Below are 23,424 nucleotides of genomic sequence, written 5' to 3'. Positions count from 1 at the left end.
GGTGGGGGTAAAAAGCATGTGTTATATAAAGCACAGCTTTTAAATGCCAGTCCCCATTTTGTCATGCCAAAATCCTTTTAAAATTAAATTAAACTAATTTAGAAATTCATTTATTGGCACATTACCTGGAGGCACTAGCTGTATTAACTCAAACCTGGTTAGAAAGGCTAAAAAGGAAAAATGAGATATTAATACTTTAGAATACTGTCAGAGTTTTTCATTAATTACTAAGTTTAAAACTGACATAACACCCCATTTACATTACTACTACTGATAGTAAGTGGCATACCAACAATGATTCAGGTATTTCTAGACCCAGTAAATTGGGGGCATGGGGTGAGAATAACTGAGTTATAAACATAGCATTTAAAACAAACAAACAAAAAACACAGCATTTTGTCTCCTGAAAAGTATTGACAAAATATGATACTTTCTCTCTTAAAGATGTATTCACAAATCACGGAAATAACAATATACTACTGTTCATTTAAAAAATTCAAAATACAACTGTTATCCATCAACCTATAAAAGCTTATCTTGCTTAAAACAGTATGCTATATGACTATATAAATTAGACATAAAACATTTTTTTATATTTCCTGAGTTCAAAATATATTTAGAAATAGTGAGCCCAAAGAAGATATACAGATTGCCAACAAACACATGAAAGAATGCTCAACATCACTAATCATTAGAGAAATGCAAATCAAAACTACAATGAGGTATCACCTCACACCAGTCAGAATGGCCATCATCAAAAAATCTACAAACAAACAAACAAACAAAAAAATCTATAGGGCTTCCCTGGTGGCGCAGTGGTTGAGAGTCCGCCTGCCGATGCAGGGGACACGGGTTCGTGCCCCGGTCTGGGAGGATCCCACATGCCGCAGAGCGGCTGGGCCCGTGAGCTATGGCCGCTGAGCCTGCGCGTCCGGAGCCTGTGCTCCGCAACGGGAGAGGCCACAACAGTGAGAGGCCTGCGTACCGGTAAAAAAAAAAAAAAAAAAAAAAAAAAATCTACAAACAGTAAATGCCGGATAGGGTGTAGAGAAAAGGGAACCCTCTTGCACTGTTGGTGGGAATGTAAATTGATACAGCCACTATGGAGAACAGTATGGAGGTTCCTTAAAAAACTAAAAATAGAACTACCATATGACCCAGCAATCCCACTACTGGGCATATACCGTGGGAAAACCATAATTCAACAAGAGTCATGTACCACAATGTTCACTGCAGCTCTATTTACAATAGCCAGGACATGGAAGCAACCTAAGTGTCCATCGACAGATGAATGGATAAAGAAGATGTGGCACATATATACAATGGAATATTACTCAGCCATAAAAAGAAATGAAATTGAGGTATTTGTAGTGAGGTGAATGGACCTAGAGTCTGCCATACAGAGTGAAGTAAGTCAGAAAAACAAATACCTCATGCTAACACATATATATGGAATCTAAAAAAAATAAAAATAAAAATGTTCTGAAGAACCTAGAGGTAGGACAGGAATAAAGATGCAGACGTAGAGAATGGACTTGAGGACATGGGGAGGGGGAAGGGTAAGCTGAGACAAAGTGAGAGAGTGGCATGGACTTATATATACTACCAAATGTAAAATAGATAGCTAGTGGGAAGCAGCCACATAGCACAGGGAGAGCAGCTCGGTGCTTTGTGACCACCTAGAGGGGTGGGATAGGGAGGGTGGGAGGGAGACACAAGAGGGAGGGGATATGGGGATATATTTATAGGTATAGCTGATTTATTTTGTTATAAAGCAGAAACTAACACACCATTGTAAAGCAATTATACTCCAATAAAGATGTTAAAAAAAAATAGTGAGGGCTTCCCTGGTGGCGCAGTGGTTGAGAGTCCGCCTGTAGATGCAGGGGACACGGCTTCGTGCCCTGGTCCGGGAGGATCCCACGTGCTGCAGAGCGGCTGGGCCCGTGAGCCATGGACAATGAGCTTGCGCGTTCGGAGCCTGTGCTCCACAATGGGAGAGGTCACAACAGTGAGAGGCCCGCGTACCGCAAAAAAAAAGAAAAATAATAGCGAGCCCATGTTCAATGTCTATAAGGCCAAGAATAAAATTTAAATATTAAAAGTAATTTAAAATACAAATGGTATAACAAAAAATCAGTAAAGATAATTTCCACAACATATTAGAAAAACATTTTAATATTGACAATAATGGTGATTATAGTTAATACTGTAGTTGAAAGTTACTAAGAGAGTAGATTTTAAATGTTCTCACCACAAAAAAGAAATGGTAATTATGTAACATGCTAGAGGTGTAAGCTAACACTACTGTAATAATCATTTTGCAAAATATCTGAGTATCAAATCAACATGCTGTTACCTTAAACTTACACAATGTTGTATGTCAATTATATCCTCAAATAAAGCTGAAAAAAATATATACAATAAAAAATATATATAAAAAAATAAAAAAATTCTCCCTTTGTAGATTTATGAAAAACATTAATACATGAGCACAGAATTTTAAATGCCAAGAAACTTAAAAGCCAAGACACCCCATAATTTTGGGTTTTCCAAACAGGAAGAAGGACTATATCTTTTCCAACCATCACCCCAATGGTAATGTAAAGCGCTTAAGCTATCTCAGTCTCTAAATTCCTTACACTCAATTAATTCTCACCACGTGTCATGTCATGAATTGGAAGACTTAATATTGTTTAGATGGCAATATTCTCCAAACTGATCTACAGGTTCAATGCAATCTATCATTGCCTATCAACATCCTAGCTGGCTTCTTTGCAGAAACAGACAGGCTGATCCTAAAATTCGTATGGCAAACTAAGGGAACCCAAATACAAAAACAGGCTTGAAAAAGAAGAACTAAGTTGGAGGACTCACACTTCCTGATTTTAAAACTTTCTATAAAGCTACAATAATCAAAATAGTGTGGCACTGTAATAATGATAGATTTATGAATCAATGGAATAGAATTGAGACCCCCCCCACCCACCCCCAAAAAAACACCTCACATTTACAGTCAATTGATTTTCAACAAGAGTGCCATGACCATTCAATGGGGGAAAACTACTCTTAGTAACAATGGTGCTGAGACAACTGGATATCCAGATGCAAAAGAATGAAATTGGACCCTTAGCTCATGCCATTTACAAAAATCAACTCAATATGTATTATAGACTTAAATGTAAGAGCTAAAATGATAAAACTCTTAGAAGAAAATATAGACATAAATCTTTGACTTGAATTACACAATGGTTTCTTAGTTATGACATCAAAGGCAGAAGTAACAAAAGAAAAATAGATAAAATATAATTCATCAAAATTAAAAACGTTTGTGTTTCAGAGAACACCATTAAGAAAGCAAAAAGATAGTCCAAAGAATGGGAGAAAGTATTTGTCAATCATACATCTGATATGAAAGTTATATCTATAATATATAAAGAACTTACAACTCAATAATAAAAACCCAATTAAAATATAGGGAGAGGATCCGAACAGACACTTCTCCAAATAAGATATACAAATGGCCAATAAGCACATGAAAAAATGCTCAACATCATTAGCTATCAGGGAAATGCAAATCAAACCCACGAGGTACCACTTCATATCCACAAGGATGGCTACCAATCAAAAGGATAAATAATAACAAGTGTTGGCCAGGATGTGGAGAAATCAAATCTCATATATTGCTGGAGGAATGTAAAATGATACAACTCCTTTGGTATAATCTGGAAATTCCTCAAAAAATTAAACTGAGTTACCATATGACCCAGCAAGTCCACTCCTAGGTATACACCCAACAGAAATAAAAACATGTTTACAAAAAAAACTTGTACACAAATATTTATAGCAGCATTATTCATCATAGCACCAAAGCAAAAATAATCCAGATGTCCACCATCTGATGAATGGATAAACAAAATGTGGTTTATCCATAAAATGGGACATTATTTGGACATAAAAAGAAGTGAAATCTTGACACATTCTATAGCAAGGAAGAATTTTGAAAACATTATGCTAAATGAAAGAATCCAGTTATAAATGACCACATATTATATAATTCCATATATATGAAATATCCAGAATACGCAAATCTATAGAGGCAGAAAGATTAGTCAGTAGTTTCCTAGGGCTGGAAGGGATGAGGAAGAATGGGTATAGGGTTTCTTTCCATGGTGATGAAAATGTTCTAAAATTGATTATGGTGATGGTTAAACAACTCTGTTAAGATACAAAAACCATTTAATTGTAATAAAACAAACAGAATCATACCATCCAGTAAATGCCATACATATCTAGAAAAGGGTTTGTAATTGAATCAATGACATGATTGAAATTTTACACAGGCTATCTTGAACATAAATATGGGGTAAATGTGGAAGTATCACAACTTAGAAAATAGAATTTTATATCTGTGAATTACATATACACAATAGTCTCTCTCTCTTTTGTTGGGGGTGAAGGGGGGAGTACCTACTTTCTAAAATGTCTGCTACAGCTCCAGGATCTATTGCATTTTCAAATACCTGCAGGAAAAAAAATGGGGAAAATAAATCTTCAAAGTTTTATTAATATATACTTATAAAAAATCTAGATCATATTCTTCCAAATAATTAACACATGTCAAATCTAGCCATATAATATTTTAGGATTCAACAGGAGTACCTTTAACAGGTATGTGGTTAAAAGTTCAACAAATGACTATAGAATAAATGAATGAGAAGTAACACAACACCAAGTACAAGGAAAATTTAAGTTAGCTGAATATACCACATGTTCAAAACGTCATCTACTTGACCTAGCCCCACAGTTTGTTGCTAAAAGCACATCTGGCATCTACCTGAAAGAGTCTTGTTTGAGTACTTAGAAAAACATCCTGAATACAACAGATACTTATTACATGTTAACTGAATAAATGACTTCTCTTCCCAAGCCATTGGTCGTGCTAAAAAGGAACATAAATAAAAATTCTATGTGCAACACAAAAGAAAAGCTAAGTACTCATAGCTAGACTCCCACAGAATCCAAAAATAACAAGAGAGAGAGCCTCATAAGTTTTAGGTGTATCATGAAGCACAAGAAAAACACTGTGATACCTGTCTACCCACAGCCAAATATGTTTATTTTGTCCTTGAGATAAAAGGGCCTAGGGGACTGAGGTAAAGGCATAACATGACTCTCTCCCTGAACTCTAGAACCCTGTAAGAAACACAAGTTTTCAGCAGAGTTTGTTTTCAGGCATTAAATTTCTGATTTAAACGGTGTTTAACCTTAGCATGATTAAAATCTGCTCTTGATCCAAAACCAGGTCTGCTTTAACCACAAAAGTGGAGGCTGTCCCCTGTAATCCATTTCTGTCTTACTGACTTGGATTTAACGAGCAAATGTGAGTGAGCTGGGGATTTTCCCAAAATTATTCCAGTAATATTAGCTCATCCGTTCTCTTCATCCATGTCTAAGAATTTTCTCAAGGATGATCGTGGGGAATAAATGATCAACATGAACTGCTCGAACACAATGGCTCATACACTCTTTATGAGTAATTTCTTGTTTATCTGAATGCTTTAGAACATTGAATTCTGAATTATACAGAAGGTCCAAGGAGGAGAAAGTGTTTTCGCTACTCCCTGCAAGTATTTGCAGCTAGAGAATGGAAAAGATACAAGAAAGCTAGAGCCAACTGGTAGAAAGCTTGAATATGAACTCAAAACAGCTCACACAAGAAGGCAACTTTTCAAAATTTAAAATAAAGCATTTATTTAATTGCACTTTATAAAATGAAAAATGGTCTGTGATATCTAGTAATCTCAAATACACAGCTTTGTGACATCTAGAGTGTGACTCTGACACTCATTCTCCTCTTCTGCAAGTCAGGGAGCTTGGACTAGGTGACCTCCAAGGTCATTTACAGATTGATTTACAGCTTCTACAATTTTACATCCTTGGGCTTCTTATAAAAAGATTTTTAAAGTCTTCTAGAAAAGCAAATTTACAATTGATAAAACTAATAAGGAAATTCTTGGGGGAAAAAAATAGACTGGATTTTCACCACCCACTTTTTAACCATGACCAACATTGAAATGGTTAGAACTAGGTTCCTTTGGATTCGGACTGTATGTTCCAAGGTAATATCCATTTATTCCTCTCTTATCCAACCAGTTTGGAAGACTATTTAAATTAACAGGCTGGCTCAGAAAGAGAAAAACAAATACCGTATGCTAATGCATATATATGGGATCTAAAAAAAAAATAAAAATGGTTCTGATGAATCTAGGGGCAGGAGAGGAATAAAGATGCAGATGTAGAGAATGGACTTGAGGACACGGGGAGGGGGAAGGGTAAGCTGGGACGAAATGAGAGAGTAGCATGGACATATGTACACTACCAAATGTAAAATAGATAGTTAGTGGGAAGCAGCCACACAGTACAGGGAGATCAGCTCGGTACTTTGTGACCACCTAGAGGGGTGGGATAGGGAGGGTGGGAGGAGACGCAAGAGGGAGGGGATATGGGGATATATGTATACATATAGCTGATTCACTTTGTTATATAGCAGAAACTAACACAACATTGTAAAACAATTATATTCCAATAAAGATGTTAAAAAAAAAAAAAAGAAACCAAATAGCAATGGAGGTTGGATTAAAATGTATTTGGAAAGGGATCAAAGCCTTTGGAAATGATGCCATAAATGTGTATTTAATGATACACAAAGGAAGTAATGATCAATATTAAGTAATAAGGCACATTATAACTGACTTAACAGATGAGAATTTTTTGGTGTTGTTGCCCTATTGTATGTGTGTTTCTATGTTTTAAGAATTGTGTGGCTATAGTTTGTTCTCACCCCACTCCTTACATAATACTTATATTTTATCACATCTATAAAGTGCATTAATTGAGGTAAAAATAAAACAAGGGAAACATAAAAAAAAAAGGGTACTGATGAACCTAGTGGCAGGACAGGAATAAAGACACAGACATAGAGAATGGACTTAAGGACATGGTGGGGGCTGGGGAAAGGGAAGCTGGGACGAAGTGAGAGAGTGGCATGGACATATATACACTACCAAATGTAAAACAGATAGCTAGTGGGAAGCACCTGCAAAGCACAGGGAGATCAAGTGCTTTGTGACCACCTAGAGGGGTGGGATAGGGACGGTGGGTGGGAAGCTCAGGAGGGAGGGGATATGGGGATATATGTATACATATAGCTGATTCACTTTGTTATACAGCAGAAACTAACACAACATTGTAAAACAATTATATTCCAATAAAGATGTTAAAAAAAAAAAAAAGAAAAGAAACCAAAGGCAGCAATGGAGGTTGGATTAAAATGTATGTTGGAAAGGGATCAAAGCCTTTGGAAATGATGCCATAAATGTGTATTTAATGATACACAAAGGAAGTAATGATCAATATTAAGTAATAAGACACATTATAACTGAATTAACAGATGAGAATTTTTTGGTGTTGTTGCCCTATTGTATGTGTGTTTCTATGCTTTAAGAATTGTGTGGCTATAGTTTGTTCTCTCCCCACTCCTTACATAATACTTATATGTTATCACATCTATAAAGTGCATTAATTGAGGTAAAAATAAAACAAGGGAAACATAAAAAAAAAAGGTACTGATGAACCTAGTGGCAGGACAGGAATAAAGACACAGACATACAGAATGGACTTAAGGACACGGTGGGGGCTGGGGAAGGGGAAGCTGGGACGAAGTGAGAGTGGCATGGACATATATACACTACCAAATGTAAAATAGATAGCTAGTGGGAAGCACCTGCAAAGCACAGGGAGATCAAGTGCTTTGTGACCACCTAGAGGGGTGGGATAGGGAGGGTGGGAGGGAGGCTCAGGAGGGAGGGCGTCTGGGGATATATGTATACATATAGCTGATTCACTTTGTTATACAGTAGAAACTAACACAACGCTATAAAGCAATTATACTCCAATAAAGATGTAAAAAATTAATTAATGGGCTGTGATTTATAAAAATATTACACACAGCCCTAGCCCTTTCAGAAATCAATCCTCATCTCCTCTGCTACTCTGTTTGAAATAGACAGGTCATTTTCAGGGCACCACCATCCAGACCTTTAAAAGTGACAGGCCCTACCCTGAAGCCTTCCAATTCTCATCCTCTCCCCAATAGAATCACCTCGGTGATATTTTTTGGGACAAAAATCATAGGCTTATCAAGGTTAAAACTGATTCAATCTCTAAATTCCAAAACAAAAACTTCAAGAGATTGTCAGTGATTGGATAGTAATGAAATTAATGTTCCATTAAATATGAAAGTGGGAAGAGGGTTGGTAATGTTTTGGCTACTTATATTATGATCACATTCATTGGAATGGAATCTAGCTTTTATCACTGCAGCTAAATAAACCAGATATGACCTAAGGAAACTCAGTAAATCTAAAAAGCCTTCTTGTTTTGTTACAGGATTTCAGATACAGGATTTAACTAATTTGGTTAGTCTGGGGTATTTTTCTGAGTCTAAAAAAGTTTGTTTCTAAGGTCTGCTAGTTTATTGATAATCTCTGTCAGAATGTACACAGCTGCCTCTAACACTTCCAAGAACATTCAGAAAATGCTCTCTGTTCCAGTTAGAAAATGCCATGGGAGTTCCAAAAATAGAAAACATCTACCAGGGTACTTAGCACTAATTTGACAGAACTTGGCTCAGATCTGGGATGCAAAAGCAAGTCCTCCAACTATGATTCTGCACTGTGCTGAAGTGCCTTCATGTAATTTCTTTTTTAAAGAAAATTTACAAAATAACTTTATAAAAGCTGTGTTCTTTATAAGAACCACTAAATGATCCTCAGACAACAGAATTTGAATTTCTCTATTTAGCAATGAGAAAGTCAAGATCACCTTTTCAAACCTCATGCTCCGCTGAATCATAATAGGGAACACGGAAGGAAAGCAGTGTGTCTCCAGGTACTGATTCAGGAGGTAAACCCCAAGGAACACATCTTGCTTGCCAGGAAGGCACACCCCTGGGCAAGAAATCTTAAAGAAAAAAATAGAGAACAGGGTTTGCGTTTTGCTTTGTAAAGGGTCTATTTCCCCTAACCTCCCACAAACAATATCAAATTTCCCCCACCACCGTAACCCTCACCTCTCTCCCACAGCACTACCCTCCCCTCTCCTCTCCTCGCTCAAACTGGAAATTCAATTTCCTCCCAAGTCTCCGCCAGGTGTCACAATCGTCCTCTCGCTGGCTCCTCTCCCCGCCCCTCCAGGATGGCAGTGCGGAAGCGGAAGAGGTTGCAGGGCCGGGAAGCTTCTTCTTAGGCTGGCCGGGTCCTGCGGTCCGGGCCGCCCGCCGCGATGCCGAGCCCCCGGAGGAACGCCGAGGGACGCCCGCTGGCCGCCTGCGCCCCGAGCAGCAGCGGCAGCCCGGCCCATGGCGGCGGCGGCGGCAGGTTCGAGTTCCAGTCCCTGCTCAGCAGCCGCGCGCCGGGCACCGACCCCACCTGCGCCCGACTCCGCGCGTCCGAGAGCCCAGTGCACCGCCGCGGCTCGTTCCCCCTGGCCGGGGCGGGCTCCTCGCCGGCGCTCCCGTCCCCGCTGCCCGAGGAGGACCGCATGGACCTGAACCCGTCCTTCCTGGGCATCGCCCTGCGCTCCCTGCTGGCCATCGACCTGTGGCTGTCTAAGAAGCTGGGGGTGTGTGCGGGGGAGAGCTCATCCTGGGGCAGCGTGCGGCCCCTTATGAAATTGCTGGAGATCTCGGGACACGGCATCCCCTGGGTGCTGGGCACCCTCTACTGCCTGTCCAGGAGCGACAGCTGGGCCGGGCGAGAGGTGCTGATGAACCTGCTCTTCTCCCTGCTGTTGGACCTGCTGCTGGTGGCCCTGATCAAGGGGCTGGTCCGCAGGCGCCGCCCGGCCCACAACCAGATGGACATGTTTTTCACCCTTTCGGTGGACAAGTACTCTTTCCCTTCGGGCCATGCCACCAGGGCCGCCCTGGTCTCACGGTTCATCCTGAACCACCTAGTGCTGGCCATTCCACTGAGGGTGCTCGTGGTACTGTGGGCCTTCATCTTGGGCCTCTCCAGGGTCATGCTGGGGCGGCACAATGTCACCGACGTGGCTTTTGGCTTTTTTCTGGGCTACATGCAGTACAGCATCGTGGACTATTGCTGGCTTTCACCGCACAATGCTCCAGTCCTCTTTGTACTGTGGAACCAACCATGACACCATCTCATTTGTTATGGCACCAGATCTGAAAGTTTCTACACGTGACGATGCTGACATAAACCAGCAGCCATCCTGCTTGCCCCCCTAAGGATTTCAGGCTTCCTTTTGGGATTTCAGGTGTCCTACAATCTTGACGGGTTGCTAGGCTAGAGCACAGTGCTGACCATTACTGATGACAGCCATATTATAGAAAGCAACCCCCCCCCATTATATACCTATTCAACAACTTTTTATATCTCCAGAACAACTGCAAAGAAACCAAGTTGAGGTGATTATAATGCTGCTTTTTAAAAGTTGACATCAGAAAATTTTGTTTTGTGTAATCCTGTAAGTCAACATATCACCTGTAAACTGAACTTTGAAAAAACAAATCACCTTCATTCTGTAAATATACAGGCAGATGAGCCACATACTAATCCTAGTTCTTTTCCTGAGGTAGATTTTAAACAGTACTTTAAGAGTCTAAGACATAGGTTATTCTAATTTATCCTCTGAAGATCTGTTACCACAGTTGGGAAGATTTATTCTTAATCCTAATTTTCTTGGTATGCTTTCTTAGTTTTGTCTCTTATATCTTTGCGCATCAGGTAGTGAGAAGAGAGATTATAGTACATATCTTTCTCTCCTTTTCCTCTACCTCCTCAAAAGATCTTTAAAAAGATATTTATTTCCCACTAATTGTTTTTCTGCATTCAGAGAACAAACCAAGAACTTACCTGAAGAAGAAACACTTAAAGGCGGGCATATGGACAGTGCCCATAGAAAAGGAAAGATGGGACTATGGCCTCATGCTTAATTCTGTTGACAGCAAATAGCACGGCATGACAGAGGACAGAAAAGCGAAGCTGCTGAGGAGATCAAAGGAACTGAGAGTCTGGGGGTAGGCTCACTACATACTTTGTCAGTGGACCAACATGGAAGAAGATGGGCCCTGCTGCCTACCATCTCTACTGAATAAAGAATAATGCTTCTTTAATGAGGTAATAAAATGGAAAAATAACTTGATTCTTTGCAATGCAACAGCATAAGCTTTCAAATATATACCACAAGGATGACCCTGTATATTATATTTTTCATATGGAATTCCATTTCCCTGTATACAGCACACTTTAGGTAACAGTATTTAACTTGAAATTCATCAAGTGGAGCCTACTGCTATACCAGGCACAAAGTATAACTCCTAAATTTCCATTTATATTGACCCTCACAATTAAAGCAGTTTATTGATGGTGCCTCCCCGAATCACAAGACCAAAAACCTCCAAATGCAGGGTGGACTCTGCTCATTATTCTTTGATCAGGAAAGATGGAAGAGGGTGTGTGCTTTAAATGCTGCTCTGCCTGAAAATATGAACCTTTAAATTACCTATGGAACTGGTGTCTTTAGATAATCTTAACAACCAATTATTTTGACATTTATAAATAGAAAGGATTATGGCATTTGATCTGTCATATAGAGATGTACATAGGAATCCAGAGAATGGCTGTGACAGGTAGGCTCTGATTGGGTGGAAGTGTGAACTTTCTGAGCGTGAGAGGAACACTGAAAAAGGAATAGCTACTTTTCAAAATGAAGCAAAATTATTTGCATTTCCACAACATCCTGAACACAGACTACATCTTCACTTCCTGAATCAGCCAAACTATGACACTCTAAGTGGTTTCCTTTATTGTTTAGACTTAAAGAGATCCTTTATTTTAATTGCAGCAATATTCAGGCCAGATATTTGGAAGCAGTTTTTCCTCTTGCAGCATCTACAAGTCTGAATACTGGGAGATCAAAATTAGGCTCACCTCCTTTCTGGTTATTTTTCTGGAATTCCCTATCTTGGTTGCTGGGGCCTGAGTTTGCTGGCTTTTAAAGCACAGATCAATTCACCTGATTTTTTTGAAGCATCGTAAGTACTGTAGAGTAAAAAAAACTGATTCCACTGTTAATTAACTGTACACTGAAGAATACCATTTAAAAATCAAAATAAAATTAACCAGTAATGTTGAATGAAGTGAGATGAAAACTTGTTTAATTTTTGCCTTAATGAGTAGGAAGACAGATTTATCACTCAACGTCTCAAGAATTCCTTCATCTTACTGCACAATTGTGAGAGGTCACAGTTGATATAGCACAAATGATATAGTCTGGTACTATTTGCTGTCAGCAAAATCGGTCAAATCCAGGAGATTTCCATCTTTGTTTCAGAGCTGCACTTAGGATGAAATCACAGCATCTGTCACTTGTATGGAGGCTAACCAGATTTTCCACAGCCGTAAACTGTTGGTGTTCTGCTTATAAACCTGGCCAGTAGAGAAGCTCCTTATAGCTTTCAGGCAAAGCTGCCTGACAGTCTGTCACCAACTACACATGGAAGGGTTGGAAAATGGAAGCTGAAATAAGGAATAACTGACCCCAAACAGGAACAATGGAGTCACTCTGCCACAGCACCTCACATAAGCAGGATTCAGTGGATAATTATTAAACAGCTGTTGATTGATCCCTTTTGGAATTAGCAAGCCAGAGCCATCTGTAGGGGAAGTATCTTAGAAAATACTTGATTGGTTTATAGAGGTGGCAAATTATCAGGGAAGTGACCTGGCTTTCTGAAATTAAAATCTTCCCTGGTTATTTAAAGGGGCTTTTTAATCTTCACAAATCTGTATCCCGGAAAAGAAAATAAAATCCTTCTTGGACTTAATGCAAGGTTATTTTAAAAGAACAGAAAAATTCCAGATAAAGCCAAGAAACAGGCTTGGGGGCGGGACGGCGGGGGGGGGCGGGGCGGGAGGGGTGGGAAGAGGTTGAATTGAACTACAGGTTAGAAAGTAAGAAAAGACCGATGTGGAGAATCTTAGGGACACAGGTAGGATTAATGATGTGTGTGGGGCGAGGGGTGGTGAAAACGACCCAGAACCATTTTAGAACCCTGGGGAAAGAGTCTGATTTGGGCCAAAGAGGAGAGGTTCGTCGATCTCTCTTACCGCCCGGATATGCAGTTCCACCACCACCTCCAAAGGCATAGTTCCCTACGTGGGCGAAAGGACTGGAATGAAAAGATCCTTTTGCGCTGAGCCTTGGACCGATTTTTCTTAGTTTAACTCAATCCTTGGAGTAAATGTTCCCAGTAGTTTCCCCAGCTCCCCACCCCACTGAACTCCCATCAACTCTCCCACCAACCCAGGTCCCTCCCACCGGTACGGGTCTCATACTGCGCGAGCTGGAGCCAAGGCTTCCAGAAGGCTGAAGCGTCGCGTTGCTATGGACACTCAAAACACGCAACCTTCCACCGAGGAACGCTTGCGAGGCCCCCGGCGCCGCCAGAGTGTGAGCCTCCTGTGCTCCACTTGGAACGACACTGGCTTCCAGACTGTGCACTAACGGGAGAGAATGTCCTAGTGTATATGCCCTGGTGGCCGGATCACGAGATGCTAAGAGCCCTAGCTTCCTTTCCACCAGGCTTTCTATCCACTTTCTTTAGGGCCCCAATCACTATGTTAAAATGTTTATTTTACAGTGTCAATTCTAAAAGTCGAATGTGATCATAGCTCCGTTACGATTTAAGCCCTGCCCATTTTTAGTATCTATACGACCCCCAAGCCCTGGAAATTCTGTAACAATTACAATTAAAATAGTAGTATGTCCCTAAAGGTATTCTCATGCTTATAAAAATCATGCTTATGAAATGTTACGTCCTCATGTTTGGTTCAGAAAACATGCCCACTGTCAATAAGAAATGAAACGTGTGCTAATTAAAAATACAAGGACAGGGCTTCCCTGGTGGCGCAGTGGTTGAGAGCCCGCCTGCCGATGCAGGGGATGCGGGTTCGTGCCCCAGTCCAGGAGGATCCCACATGCTGCGGAGCGGCTGGGCCCATGAGCCATGGCCCCTGAGCCTGCGCGGCAGCGGGAGAGGCCACAACAGTGAGAGGCCCACGTACCACAAAACAAAACAAAACAAGGACAATTCCTAAAGAGGTTTAAAAGTTACGTATCCTGTTTTAGTCCCAATAGAGATATTTTTCAGTCTCTTTACTGGGGTTTAGTTAACTTAAGGGAAGCAATGAATTACATTATCTCCCAATGTGTAGTTACCATAGTTGCCAAAGCCAGGGTTACACAGTAAAAACCGTCAGAGGTAGCAGGCAGGGCAAGAGTTCTTAACCAATAGAAGAAATTGCGTTTTTTCCCATTCACTGTATTTAACAGACAAAAATGAAGGAATAAAGGAGGGAGTGGCCGCTTCTAGCCAATCAGAAAAATCTGGGAGGGCCAATGCTGTCTCTAAACAAAACAAATTTTATTGGAATTAGTCATTTATTACTAATATTTTGCATTGGAGATTTATGCAGTTGCAGAAATGTGAGTGCAGAAAGATGTCCTGAGACAAGAATTAGGTATTAATTTTGGTAACTGGAGTGCCTTTCCCTGAAAGGGAAAAACTCAGTGTGATGAAGGAAGATGTACTATGTCCTTATCCAATCCTCGATGATCTGTCTGTCAGCATAGCAAGAGGCACACCAGTGGGTGCTTGGCTCCCTAACCAGAGCACTGACTTGTCAGCTCACAACAACTTGCTGGCACCCTTACTAATGCATTTATATACAGGGACAGGACCTGCCTTGACCCTTACAAGTACATCATCAACACCAATGCTAAGACATCAAGGATAGTGACAACCAAAACATAAATAAGTGGTCAGACATAATGGAAGGGAGGAATCAATCTTTATTGAGAACCTACAAAATGGTAGGGATATTGCATATGCTAATTAACTTCATCCCCACAGTAACTCTTTCAGGGAGATATTATTATTCTTATTTACAGGTGCAGAATCTGAAGCCAGACAGTCTTTTGTCCAATGCCACACATCTAAAGGGAAGGAGCCACACTTGAATCCAGGTGTGCCCTACCATGTCTCTGCCATTGCAACATAGACAACCTACTGATTCCGAGACACAGTGTCCCATTCTATGCTCTTCCTAGCCTTAACTGGACTCTCCTTGCTTAACTCTCCTTGATATAACTGGAATCTCCTTGCTTGGCTCCTAGGGCACAGTCCTTTTCTGGTTTCCCTTCAACTCTCTGGCCATTCTTCCTCCTCTCCCTGGCTAAGCAGTGTTTCTAGTTCTTTCTTTTCCTCCCTCTATATCCTTTACCTAGGGTGTCATCCAATGTAGGTATGGATTAGCAAATGTATACAGATTTACATATCCCACCCAAGCCTCTCTTATACTTTCCCAGACAAGGTAGAATCTCACTACTATTTATTTACACACACACACACACACACACACATATATATCCTCTTTTTAGCAACTGTGACAATAGCAGTTTTACATTTGCGCCTGCGATTGTTGATTACTATTTGTCTCTATAAACTGTAAGCTCTGCATGGCTAAGAGTTTGTGTCCTAAATACCTAGCAGAGTAGATGCTCAATAATTATCCTGAATAGATGTTAATTTCAGAGATGGTCAAGCCAGGCTATAGGGTTTAATGTATGTACATGGGTAAGGGGAGGTCCCACCACTACAGTGCAAACTAAATATGCAAAATGAGAAAGGACCAGGCAGAAGCTACTTCTGCTAGTCGGGCATGGGTGTATTAACTGAGTTGATAGGAAATATTTACACTCTGTTAATTTCCCCCACCCCAGTCACCTGAGGCACTCAGCTGCCAGGGAGATGCGGAAGTTGCTACATATACAATGCCTCTGGCCCATCTTGCAAAGATTGAGGCTGCCACCTCCACTGGAGGTCAAGCAAAGCCATTGGACTATCACCACTTACAGACACTGGCTTTATTACCTGTGTAGGTACCTGTGTAGGTGGCAGAAAACAAATCTCATTAAACAACTCTTAGTCCCAGAGTATTTCTGCAGTGTAGGCTGATCAGCAGTGACAACAGCATTGCAGAAATGACACATCAGTCACGCATACTGCTCACATCCTGGCCACTGCCAAGAAAATGGCACATGTCCCAGATGGGGATTTTCCAAAAGAGTTAATTATAATGAGAAAAGAACAAAATATTACAGATAATTATAGCTGAGATTTTCCTTTTATCTAAAAAAAATACAGGACACTAAATTGTAAACATTTATTTTCAAATAACATTGGAAGGAGTATTCATATGAGGGGAGGACAATATATTAAAAAAAAGGCATCACTAATGGCAGGGATGTGGGAAAATACATTCATACATTGTTGGTAGGAGTGTAAATACATAAAGTGTATGAATTTTCTATGGCTACTATAACAAATTACCACAAACTTAATGGCTTAAAACAAGACAAATGTATAATTTTTGATTTTGTGGATCAGAAATCCAACAGAGATCTTTAAAAGCAAAATGTGAGGGCTGCATTCCTTATCTTTTCCATTTCCTTGCTTTTCCAGTTTCTAGGGGTCTGCCTTCATTCCTTGACTCATAGCTCCCTTCCTTCATCTTCAAAGCCAGCAACATTGAACCAACTCCTTTTCATGGTACCATCTCTCTGGTTCTTTTAAGGACCTTTGTAACCATATAGAGTCCACCAGATAATCCAGGATAATTTCCCTATTTTAAGGTCAGCTGATTAGAAACCTTAATTCCATCTTCAAGTTAATTTCTCTTTGCCATGAAAGGTAACATGTCCCCAGGTTCCAGGTACTAGGGCATGGATATCTTTGGGGGTCATTATTCTGTTTATCACATGTAACTTCTCTGGAGAGCAATTTGTTAATATCTATCAAAATTTTTCATTTTACTCAGGAATTCCACTGCTAGGAATAGGTATATATGGGTATACTTTCACAAGTACAAAAAACATATGCTGCAGCAATATTTGTAGTTTAAAAAAATACTGGAAACCATCTAAATGTTCATTAAGTATGGTCAGATTAAATCAATTATGGTTAAGCCTCAAGATGGAATAGTATGCAGCACGGGAAAAGAATAAAGCAGAGCTCTAAGTCCCAGCAGTAAAAACTCTCTAAAATATAGAGCTAAGAAAAAAAAAGCATGGAACAAAAATGTGTAAACTGTGCTGCCATTTGGAAGAGACAGAGAATATGATATAGACATATATGCTTAGAATATTTCTGAAAGAAGAAACTAGAAACTGCTAATGGTGGATGCCTCTGGGGAAAGGACCTGGAGTAGAGACACAGAGAGAAAACTTACTTTTCATTGAATAGCCTTAGATACTTTTAAAATAGTTTTGCAAAGTATTTGCATTATTTGGTCTAAAAAGGAAAATGAATTAAAACAAGTAGAAAATATAAAATAACAGAAAGGATAAATCTGGGAGGATAGGAAGGACCAGGAACTGGCTTCTTCAGCATTGGGGCTCCATCCTGTATACCGCATACTGTGAGAATATCCACGCAAGTGTGTCTGATACTTTTGCTTCCAGTGCAGGGTGTCTTATGCTGTGACCCCTGGATGTGTCAGGGATCCTAAAGGCCCTGAGATGATAGGAAACCTTTCATGCATGTGCATATGTGCATTTTTCTGGGAAGAGAGCCTGTAGTTTTCATTGGAGTCTGGAAGGGGTAGAGTTAGTCAAATCAGGTTTTGGAACCACTGTCCTGCCCTCAGTTCCCTGCTATAGCAAAAAGAAGGGCCACCCATGTTACCTGACAATGAGCAGATAAGGAAAGAGGGGCTCTTCTCTCCATCACATTCATGCCCACTTATTAGAGCCAGCTGTCTCTCCAATGGCAGCTGGATTCAATAATAAGTGAGAAAGATCTTCAAAGTCCTGTTCTAGGCCATTATTTTATGTCTGGACTCAGACTCATTTGTTAGGCCCTACAATCTTTTGTGCCAGTGAATTATTCATTAGCAAATGTGAATAACACCAGCAAACTGAGTTTCCAAAGCGAGTTGTTCATTAGGATTTGGGAGAAATGCCTCGGTGCAGGGTAACCTCAAGTACCTGAAACAATCTGGATTATTTCAGCCCTAAAGCAATGGCAGATTACTGATTTTTTTTTTTTAAGTGTAGACCCAGCCTCAAGACTCAGGAACTAATTGTGTTTTATGTTTGGCCTTCTTCAAAGTCTTTCTCTGAAATGTTCTTTAACAGTATAGTTTCCTTAGAGTCTGATGAGAAAAGTTTACCTTTCTGACTTTTACTATAAATGTATAAAAGAGCTCAATGAGCTATTTTGGGCTCTTTCCTTGGTTCTCAAAAACTGCATAAAGATGAAGTTTATATTTTTTTTAAATCTTAATGTTAAAATCATATCCTTTGGGGGAACTCCATATTAGAGGGATCAGGGTGTCACCATATGAACCCACTGATCAATCTTAACATCACTATAGGTGACATCACATGTCTTCTTCATATGTGATTCATAGGAAGCACCTATGAAGCACTTTTGCCAAGAAAGTTGAAGTTTAACCTGAGCCACTAGAGCTGCATGATCTAGTAAGGTAGCCACATATGGCTATTTAAATTTAAATTAACTAAAACTAAATAAAATTTAAAATTCATTTCCTCACTCACACGAGTCACCTGTAAAGTGCTCAATAGCCACAATGGCTAGTGGCTACTGTACTGGATAGTGCAAGTAGAATATTTCCATCATCACAGAAACATCTATTGAACAGTGTTGTTCTAGAGCTAATTTCACTTCCTAGAGGATAGAGAAACATGTTGATGACACCACAAGACAGCAAACAGACATATGTAGAATGTGAAACATTCTATAGGACAACTAACCCAGTTAGCCTGCAACAAGTCAAACCCTGCAAATTAAAAAAAAAAAAAAAAAGGAAGGGGGGGAGGAGAAATGTTCTAGATTAAAAGATACAAGCCCTGACAACCAAATATAATATGTGGACTTTGTTTGAACCCTGATTCAGACAAACCAACTTAAACAGAATATTTAACACTCTTAGGGAAATTTGATTATGGTTTGGGTATTAGATAACACCAAGCAATTAATTAATTAATCAAAATTAATTAATTTTGATAGGTATGATAATGTCCCTGTGTTTATGGAAGACAAATATCAACATTGTTTAGAGATGCATATTGAAGTATGTAGCAGAAATGATCTAACGCCTAAGATTTTGTTTCCAAATACTCCAGCAAATTAATAAAAGAAATAGATAAAGGAAATGTAGCAAAATCTTGATAATTGTTGATCTGGGTGATGGACATATGGAGTTTACTATAATAATATACTTTTGTGTATTTAAAAATATTTATAATAACAATTTTAAAATCTTTAACACATACTTAAATAAGAAAAGTAATCATATCCTTATGTAAACCTCATTCTGTCTTAAGATAGCCCATCAAGAGGATTCTTGGTGGCATCACTATGAATTTCTTTGATAGAAGTCCTACATACGTTTGGGACTTCCCTGGTGGCGCAGTGGTTAAGAATCCACCTGCCAATGCAGGGGACATGGGTTCAATCCCTGGTTCGGGAAGATCCCACATGCTACGGGCAACTAAGCCCATGTGCCACAACTACTGAGCCTGAGCTCTAGAGCCCGCAAGTCACAACTACTGAAGCCAGTGCGCCGTGCTCCACAACAAGAGAAGCCACCGCAATGAGAAGCCCGCCCACTGCAACGAAGAGTAGACCCTGCTCGCTGCAACTAGAGAAAGCCCGCACACAGCAACAAAGACCCAATGCAGCCAAAAAAAAAAAAAAGAAAGTCTTACGTACATTTAAAGAAAAAATATGGTGGATCTATTCAACTCAAATTCAGATAACAGAAGAAAATTATTGTGGTGTGTAATACTTTACAAGTAATTCAAAAAAGCAGCAGTGTATTATAATAACTGTGGTCTCTGCATGAATATCCAAAACAGGAGCTGGCAATTTGCTTATTTCTTTAAGCATACATACTTCTTGAGAATTTTCCCCAAGTATCAGGAATGCTTCCAGGGAAGGAATTAACTTGCAGTTGAACAGCTTTTAACAATCTTGAAGTCATTTGGGATCTGGACCCACACATGAAATCTATTTCACAAACTATATTAGAGGTCATGAGTCAAACTCATGTTACTCTTTGGCTTCTGCTTTGACTGACTGGCTTTTGTAGGCTCAATACTTACTTAATGATACCACACAAAACCTTCCACAAGGACTGCCCTTGGGCATTCTGGACTACGTACACAGTGGATATCCTTCCATTTTAAAGTAATTTCTCTTCAGGAAAAATTAATTTGCTCCTTTGCATTTCAGCTGGCTAGTTCTATGTCCATGGGAGTAGTCGGATAACTATGACCCAAAGCAATTTCCAAGGAATTATATTATCCGATATAAGAAAGCAGAAAAGAGTATGACTTAGTTCCAAGACTTGTAAAAAGTGTCCACTGTACTTGGGCACAGGATTCAGGCCCCAAAGTCGGCCATGGCTAAGATGAGGCTACTTCTGATGTCATTATATCCACCCTTTCTTCTACCAAAATATAACTCTTCCCATTCCCGTTTTACCCTCTTCTGTCTGTGTAATCCTACACCTTTCCTTTTATCCTTGTTTCCATTCATTTGTTCCCTATTCATCAATTCAACACATATTATTGAGTACCTACTATGTGCTAGGTACCGTTCTGGACCATGAAGGCATAAGAGTGAACAAGAAACAATCTATGCCCTTGTGGACCTTACATTCTAGTGAAGTAAGATATAAAATAAATAGGTGAACATAGATAATAACAGTATGATAAATGCTAGGGAGGAAATATCCAGGGGGGTGAGATAGAAAGTTACACGTTAGAGGGAAGAAGAACCTAATTTAGACCCAGTGGTCAGGTCAGCCTCTTTAAGGGTATGACAGTTGATCTAAGACCTAAAAAGAAAAGCATGACCACTAACAAGACTTTTAAAGAACAAAGAGAAAAGACACCCAGGCAAAAGGAGCAACAAATGTAAAGGGCCATGAGTCAGGAAAGAAATCGATATGTTTGAGGAACTGAAAGGAGGCCAACGAGCATACTAAGAGAAAACTGGGCAGGGGGTAGAGGACGTTAAGAAATGACACTCAGGAGTTAGGCTGGCACTAGATGGCACAGTTATGGAAGAACTTAAACAGTTATGGAAGACAATGTGATTGCCTCCCTAAGAGCCATAAGCTCCTCTTCCTTGCCAATGGAATCCCGGTTTTGTGCGGGTGGCAATGCATTTAGGTCCAGGGAATGAATCAATTTATTTAAGCCAGTTCTGGCCAATAATATATAAGGGGAAGTCACTGGAAGTTTCTGAGAAATGTTCTTCAAGTAGTAAAAAGCCACAAGTGAATAAAGCTGTTTTTGGCTCCTCTCCCTTCCTGCTTTAGCTGCTGTCATGTTTTCTCCTATGGCTTTCACTCTTAAACTCAAAAGGTTCAGGCACAGTGCTCCTCAACTTTTATTTGTAATTAGTTACTAAGGTATAACGTATAGTCACTGGAAAATACTGGAACAGCATAATACAGGAAAACTAAGAGTAGAAAGTAAAGATGCTCAGTGATTTCCTTGGCAGTCCGGTGGTTATGGCTCCCCACTTCCAATACAAGGGGCATGTGTTCGATCCCTGGTCTGGGAACTAAGATCCCACATGCTGCGGGGTACGGCAATTAAAAAAAAAAAAAAGAAAGTAAAGATGCTCAGAAACTTTCCTCCCCAGCCTTACCCACTAGGAGTAATCATTAATAATTCTTGTTTACTTTCCAGGAATTTTCTATCACATGTACACACACACACACAGAACTGTTTTTACACAAACTGGATTACTGTCTCTCGACAGATACGTATAGCTATATAAATATACATATAAGAAAGTAAGTTGCCTTTTTTTACTCACATTTTGGAGATATTTCTATATCAGCACAGTTATATATACTTTCTGCTTTTTGTTCCTTGCCACAAAAAAAAGAAAAAAGAAAAAAGCTGCAATAAACACCTTTGCGGATAAATCACTAGTTATTGGTGCAAAAATAACTGTTGGATAATTTCCTGGTAGTTAAATTGCCGAATCAAAGCACTTAAACCTCTGATACTGTCAGGTTACCCCACCCGAAAGATTACCCAAATGACATTCTAACAGCATCTCCTCACATCTTGCCTACACTCGGTATCGACAAACTTCAAAAGATTGAAAAAACGGCGTCTCGTTATTTTTATTTGGGTCTCTAATTATGAGTAGGGCAGCAATGCCTGATTGTTAAACGTGCACGTTTTGAAGTCATACGCCCTGGGCTGATCCTACCTCTTCCCCTTAAAATGTGTGACCTTAGGCATAATGGGGTCTATTTCTTCTTCTCAAAAAACGGGATAATGAGAGCACAAATCTTTACGATTTAAACGAGATACGTAGAAATACACTGAAGCCCTTCCTACACATCCGCTATTAGTGATACTGTATGTTTTAAATAATTTTTGAACTTTATTTATTTTACACAGCAGGTTCTTATTAGTCATCCATTTTATACACATCAGTGTATACATGTCAATCCCAAACGCCCAATTCATCACACCACCACAGCCCCCCACCACCACTTCCCCCCCCTGGTGTCCATATGTTTGTTCTCTACATCTGTGTCTCAATTTCTGCCCTGCAAACCAGTTCATCTGTACCATTTTTCTAGGTTCCACATATACGCGTTAATATACGATATTTGTTTTTCTCTTTCTGACTTACTTCACTCTGTATGACAGTCTCTAGATCCATCCACGTCTCAACAAATGACCCAATTTCGTTTCTTTTTATGGTTGGGTAATATTCCATTGTTTATATGGTACTGTGTTTTTTAAAGTCCTACTCCTTCCAGTACTCTCTCTTTGGCATACTCTTCTTCCCAGCCAAGTTTCGCAGAATCCTCGTTGCTCGTAACTCAGAACGAGAGAAAAGTTGTCTCTGTTTTTAAAATTTCTCTCCACTTCAACTGCCGCCACCCTCACCCCCGCTTCAGAAACTGGTTTACATATCAGTAACGAGTACAGGAATGAATTGCAGTTTTTACACAATACGCAGTGGACGACAACACTTGGTCCGAACACCTCCCGGCCCCTAGGACCCACCGTTTACTGCGTAGGAAACTCCAGACAAGTATTTAATACTACATGACCCTCAGCGCCTGGAGGGTAAACTGGCAGCACTGAAAGGCTTCAGAAAAAGTAGTTTTAAACAAGAAACCATTCCAGACCCACACCCGCCTCCCAAACTCCGGGACGCACCTCCCTCGACCTACGCCTTCCTATTCGGAAGTGACGTAACAAGTGGAG

At 39.9% G+C, this 23,424-nt stretch overlaps 2 protein-coding genes across 4 annotated transcripts in view; one reads left to right on the top strand and one right to left on the bottom strand.

The window, feature by feature from the left end:
* SPATA6L (spermatogenesis associated 6 like) overlaps positions 1-23,332 on the bottom strand; it is a 60,832-nt gene extending 37,500 nt beyond the window's left edge. Inside the window, exons 1-5 of one of the 3 annotated variants that reach the window (XM_079927654.1) lie at positions 22,841-23,332; positions 22,004-22,058; positions 13,194-13,238; positions 8,887-9,024; positions 4,475-4,523 (exon numbers count right to left, since the gene is read on the bottom strand). In XM_079927654.1, coding sequence (XP_079783780.1) covers positions 4,475-4,523; positions 8,887-9,024; positions 13,194-13,232 — 226 coding nt within the window. In that variant the 5' untranslated portion in view covers positions 13,233-13,238; positions 22,004-22,058; positions 22,841-23,332. The remainder of the gene's footprint in view (positions 1-4,474; positions 4,524-8,886; positions 9,025-13,193; positions 13,239-22,003; positions 22,059-22,840) is intronic. The other 2 variants (XM_079927655.1, XM_079927656.1) reach the window with 2 other exon arrangements.
* PLPP6 (phospholipid phosphatase 6) lies at positions 9,147-12,845 on the top strand. Its single transcript, XM_079927657.1, has one exon. It carries the CDS (start codon positions 9,346-9,348, stop codon positions 10,216-10,218), a length of 873 nt encoding a protein of 290 aa, XP_079783783.1. The 5' UTR covers positions 9,147-9,345; the 3' UTR covers positions 10,219-12,845.
* Positions 23,333-23,424: the final 92 nt, after the last annotated feature.

Source organism: Stenella coeruleoalba (assembly GCF_951394435.1).
Source record: "Stenella coeruleoalba genome assembly, chromosome: 7".
In the NCBI taxonomy this organism is placed as follows: Eukaryota; Metazoa; Chordata; class Mammalia; order Artiodactyla; family Delphinidae; genus Stenella; species Stenella coeruleoalba.
The sequence above is the reverse complement of the archived record's forward strand: the minus strand, read 5'-3'. Positions and strand labels throughout refer to the sequence as shown.